General features: G+C 42.3%; 1 protein-coding gene across 1 annotated transcript; it reads right to left on the reverse strand.

Moving 5' to 3' along the window:
- Window positions 1-263: 263 nt before the first annotated feature.
- On the reverse strand, window positions 264-2883 carry PATE3 (prostate and testis expressed 3). The gene is made up of 3 exons (XM_019421329.2): window positions 2835-2883; window positions 894-1016; window positions 264-388 (listed from the first exon to the last, which is right to left on the reverse strand). Exons 1-3 carry the CDS (start codon window positions 2881-2883, stop codon window positions 264-266), a joined length of 297 nt encoding a protein of 98 aa, XP_019276874.1.
- Window positions 2884-5698: the final 2815 nt, after the last annotated feature.

The following is a 5698-nucleotide window of genomic DNA, read 5'->3' on the forward strand; positions in this document are numbered from 1 at the left end:
AATTTCGCTGTACAGAGCCTCTTGGGACAGGATTCTTGAGTACAGAAATGTCAATCCCTGTCATGGGAGAGGTCTGTTGTTCAGAATCATTATCCTCTGACTGAGATAGAAACCGAGCTGGAGGTGCCAGGAAGGGTGACACTGAATTAAAGAGACAGCTGGGGTACTTACAAGACAGACAAGGCAAAAAAGCAAGGGCAGGCAGGGTATGAAGGGTGAGAAACATCAACACTTCAGAGTGAGGCCTCGGGAGGGCAAATATCTTAGATTTCGATGTTACAATAATTGTATCTGCAACATTTATGAACGTAAGTCCGATTGTGGAAATCAAATGTCAAGTCTCTGCAGAATTTCTGACACACCATATATGATAACTGCAGAATGTTATCTGTAATAAGAAAGAACATAGAAAATAAGTCAGTGATCTAAGTTTTCTAAAGACAAGTCAAACCTGGCACTATTCCTGCCCATGGAAATTTAATTAAGCATCAGGGTGGGTTTAGGGATGGCTTCACAGCGTATCCGTACCATGAGGACTGAGGCAGGGAGATGTAGAAACCACCGGCCCCCTTCATGTTCGTTTGCCTGAGGTCCCTACAACTCTATATAGCTGTTTCATTTCCTTTCCTGGTAGATTAGCAACTAGTGCTTTAGTGTCTTCAGAGTTAGAATCTGGTCCATTTCGTTGGGAATATAGGGTCCCCGTCTTCTTCCTCCTGTCTCATTTGCCCCAATCCTCTTCTGTCTGCATGCACAGGGACCTGAGCTCAGAGGCATTCTGCTCGTCGGTTCCTCTCCTAGACGGGCCGTAGTCTGAGATACAAAATCGCTGAAGTGCTCTCCTAAGAATTTTCTAAGATTTTCACGGTACCTCTACTGGCCCTCTACCTTACCCTGGAAGATCTTTAAAGACATGCACGACTCAAACGTCTGAGCAATACAGGAACCAAAGCCTCTTCTACAGCGATCTGTCCGTGTGCGAAGGTGGCACGTTACACACTTCAGAGGTGTCACTGCTGGAGAGTGTAGAGCTGGTGTCAGACCAGGGACACTTTGGAAGGAGCTGGAATTATCTAGACCTGATTGTGGAGGGTGGAGGAGTAAGGGTGACGGCGGGGGGTGGGGGGGCGGTGGATGAGGAGCTGGTGGTGGGTAGAATAGCAGGTAGTAAGCAGTTGGAGCTCTCACCAACTTCGTATCACAGAGAAATGCGATTGTGAGTATAAAAGGATTCTTCGGATCCCTATTTTAGCCGTTTTAACCTACTCAGAGCAAAGATTTAGCCCCCATGACTTTGGTTTTTCCAGCTTTAAAACGGTTCTATTAATGATGGCCTAGTCAACTTGGCAGCACTGTGGATAGGTGGGAGTGTAATAATGCGGGTGAATGCTTTAAACTATTTTACCCAAGGGGTGCCTGGGTGGCTCAGTCGGTTGAGCATCCGACTTCCGCTCAGGTCATGATCTCTCAGTTCGTGGGTTCGAGCCCCATGTCGGGCCATGTGCTGACAGAGCCTGGAGCCTGTTTCAGATTCTGTGTTTCCCTCTCTCTCTGCCCCTCTCTCGCCCACACTCTGTCTCTGTCTCTGTCTCTCTCTCAAAAATAAACAAACATTTTTAAAAAAGAAAAAAATATTTTACCCAAGCTAGGTTATTAACATTCGCCGCTTAGATATTATGAGGTAATATACTCTGTAATTTTGAACTTTGAATTGAATGTATGTAAAGTCCTCATGAATTACAACATATTAGTAACACTTCCCATGGTATTGTGGGGTGAGCTAATCAGAAATACAGGTTTAATAAAACAAACAAAAAACCTCTCCCTGGTGCACCTAGGTGAGAAAGGAAAGTAGCATTTATTGAGCATCTGATTTGGGCCATGCTTTCTCACTTTGCATCTGATTTAATCATCACAAGAGCCTCGTGAGTAAGTATTTCCCCATTTCTCAGATGAGTAACCAAAGGTACAGAGATTTTAAAACAGCAATTTTTAAAAAATTTTTAGTGAGAAATAATTGTTCTTGTTTTATTTATTTTTTTAATATAATTTATTGACAAATTGGTTTCCATACAACACCCAGTGCTCATCCCAACAAGTGACCTCCTCAACGCCCATCACCCACTTTCCCTTCTCCCCCACCCCCCATCAACCCACAGTTTGTTCTCAGTATCCAAGAGTCTCTTATGATTTGCCTCCCTCCCTCTCATAACTTTTTTTTCCCCTTCCCCTCCCCCATGGTCTTCTGTTAAGTTTCTCAAGATCCACTTACCAGTGAAAACATATGGTGTCTGTCTTTCTCTGACTGACTTATTTCACTTAGCATAATACCTTCCTGTTCCATCCATGTTAAGACAGCAATTTAAAAATTCTGATTCTAGAGCATCCAGTATTTCCTCTCCTATAATCACTTGTTTTCATATAAACTCCCTGATAAGGGTATCAAAAGTCATTGTCTAAAACAAACTACAAAATTATTCATTATAGACTGACCAGCTGTCACAGCAAATGGGATACAGATTTATGAATGGAAAGGATGACTTAAGGAAAATCTTGCTAGGATTTTAGATTATGGGGAATGGTAGGGACAGAATGGGGAAAGAGTAGGAAGGGGCAGCCATAGAGGCTTGAGCCCCTGGTGAGGAATGGCAGAATGTTGAAAAGGTCAGAAAAGTTGGCCCGTAAGGCAGAAGGAGCATTCTGAAGAATGGCTTCCCCTCCCTTGTAAACGTGGTCAAGGCTCAGCCCTCCATGGATACCTCCTGTACACGTAGAGTTTCTAAGGGCTCCTGAGATCCTGCCTCTGGAGCCCACTTCTCAGGTCTGTGACTCACCTACAATGAAGCAGAAAAGGAAGGAGACTATCAAGAAGTGTTTGTCCATCCTGAACCAGAAGTCTTCTGTACAGGAGGAAAAGAAGCCAGGAACTGCAAGAACAGCTCTTTAGGCTATAGGGAGGAAACCTTCTTCTTCACAGGGCAGGAATTATTCATGCCTAAGGGAAACCAATCACACAAGCTTTTCTCTGGAAGCTCAAGTTCATTCTCTCTCTACCCCATAGCAAAGCATAAAGATAATTAGTAAATTTGGGGGTTTACATTAAGCTAACTTGGTTTTTTAATTATAATCTTTAGCACAGCAATTATTGTTATAGTTACTACATTATCATTCTTATTCTAATTTTACAGAGAGGGAAACTGGGGCTTGGTGAGGTCCAGTATCTTACCCATGATTACATATCTAGTGGAGGCCACACTTTCAACCACCTTGATTCAATGCCTCTTGGAGATTTATTCATACAATCAACGAATAAGTATTATTGAGAACTTTGGTGTTCCAGGTACAGTTCTGTGTGTGCACGTAGAGCAATGTATAAGTAAGAAAAGATCACGTAGCTCCTCACCCGATGGGGAAGAAACAGGAGAATGAAAGAGAAAAAGATGTATGATCTATGACCCAGCTGGGCCTTCAGCCTAGAACTTCTGATTCTCAGCCCAGAACGACTTCACCTTAGCAGAAATCTGTCCTCCACAGTCAGGGACTATTTACTCTGTAGGGCTGGGAGATTCTTGCTAGAATTACCACACAACATGATCTTTACCAAATTTATATTGTGAACTGGCTCGTTTTTCTATGATTTAGGTATCTATCTCTACAAAAGTTAACTCAGTTAAGGCTCACCATGGGTAAAGCACTGGGAAACCATGACTAACCCTGGCATCCCAAGTCTGCTTAACCTGTGTCAGTGAGCTGATGGCACCTTGGCAAGAGGTATTGGGAATCTTCCATGCAGAGCTAATTTAAGGACATATTCTTGCTTGTAGGAACAATATGTTCATTAAAACATATCAAGTATGACATTTTTAGATATCAGGTGAAGATTGGGTGACATGAAGTCTTACGTCAAATGCCGCAAAAGTTACAATGTTCTTTTTCTATGACCAGAGTGTGGAGCCGATCATTGCCCAAGAAGAGAAACATGAGGGAATTCGTTTCTTCGAAAAGAATTGATTCTAGAATGAAAAGCCAGATTGTGAAGTCTTGAGTCTAGTTTTCTATTCTGCCATATTTCAGGAGGGCATCTTAGAAACTGGATGGCATTTTTTTCAGGACTTTTCAAAGGCTTATCAAGAAGGCAAAGCCCTGAGCCTTTGGTGCTTGGGTTTACAAGGCTATCAGGGCATTTCATCTGTCACCTATTTTCTCTGATTTATCTGTTTAAAGAGAATGACTCTAAAACCATAGCAAATGAAGTAAAGAACATTCCAGGTTAAACTGCAGTTGGTTTTCAGTGTCTACTCTTCTTTCAAGGTTCCCCTTGGCAGATGCTTTCTGAAAGGCCCATTGAGTTTTGAATCTCCTTTCTGCTGGATTATTTCTAGTTAAGATTGTGAAGTTTTGCAATTCTACCCAAACATTGGGTACCTGACTTACTCCTCATCCTCCCCCAGAACCTTACCCATCAAGTTTTTTCTTGGAAACAATTTCCTTCTTCATTTAGCACGGCATAGGAAAGAATAAGTATTAGAACCTACTAGAGGCTGTGTGGTACGATGGAAAAAGTGGATTTTCCTGGGAGTCTGAGACTTTTGGTTGATTACTATGTAATTCATGGCATCTTTAGCAAGCCATTTATCTGTGATTTTTAGACTTCAACAATTCTATGGTCCTTTACGACTTTAACATTCCATGGTTTCATAATGTAAATCATGAATATGGATACTAAGATCTGTTATTCTGACCTAGCATTTTGCCTGGCACATGGTGATGTGCTGAGCGTATGACGGCTAAATCTCACATGATACCACTATCCACAATCCCACTGATACAGAGTCCCAGATTAATGTGCCCCATGGCAAGAAGGCCATCTACTCAGCCTAGATGCCATTTGTCCTGCTCTGATGAGACAGCAGAACATTGTGTCCTCATATTCATTCTTGGCTTCAGGGTTGGTAACTGAAATCTTGGTGATACCACAGATGAGCAACCCTCTTAATCTGGCTTCTAAATGCTGCCCTTTTGTTTTTTGGAGGGAACGGACATAGAGTCAGAAGTCAGGCTGCTTTGTTCCTTGGCTTCCAGGGGAAGTAATGGCTTTTCAGAGTGTATACAGAGTATGAAATAATGATCTTTAAAAAGTGTGATGGCGAGGAGCCTGTTTGCAGGGCCTAGGGAAATCACCCTCTTCTTCCAATTGCTGGTAATAAGAGAGGTGAAGGAGAGAAGAACAAAACCAGCATTTATTGAGTGCTTGCTACGTGCCACACATGGGGCCAGCCACTTCTACTCGCATCGTTTCATGGAGCCCTCACAACACCCTGGTGGTGAAGCGTCCATGAAGCAGCCCGGCTGAGGTTCAAGCATAGATCAGTGTCACTAACATTCTCTTTGTTCACAATATTGCTGTTAATATAATGTTTTAGATGAAAAGTCCTGATGGTAATGAAAAGTTTCAAAACACCCTTTCAGGACTGTTTATGGACTGAATTTATGCAGGTGTGGTAACAGATTTTTGTTAGCACCTTATCTTGGTTCCTGAGCAAAATTTATTAATATGGGGTTTAGTGGCCTCTTAGTTTCATGAGGTCCATGAACCTTGCTAGAAAATTTTAAATTTTTCACTAACCTCTTGTCAGGGAGCAAGAATTGCTGTCCCCTTCAAGATCCTTCTAGCCAGACTAAGAATCAAATTGACATG

The sequence above is a fragment of the Panthera pardus genome, unplaced genomic scaffold (assembly GCF_024362965.1).
Source record: "Panthera pardus isolate Hobbes unplaced genomic scaffold, ASM2436296v1 HiC_scaffold_12, whole genome shotgun sequence".
In the NCBI taxonomy this organism is placed as follows: Eukaryota; Metazoa; Chordata; class Mammalia; order Carnivora; family Felidae; genus Panthera; species Panthera pardus.

What these genes read in the sequence shown, in the direction of transcription:
- PATE3 (XM_019421329.2), bottom strand. Translation starts at nt 2,883, where the DNA reads ATGGACAAACACTTCTTGATAGTCTCCTTCCTTTTCTGCTTCATTGTA. An exon ending in CCTTTTCTGCTTCATTGTAG is followed by an intron (nt 1,017 to 2,834) that starts GTGAGTCACAGA and finishes TACACTCTCCAG; the next exon opens with CAGTGACACCTCTGAAGTGT. An exon ending in GTCTTTAAAGATCTTCCAGG is followed by an intron (nt 389 to 893) that starts GTAAGGTAGAGG and finishes TTCTTATTACAG; the next exon opens with ATAACATTCTGCAGTTATCA.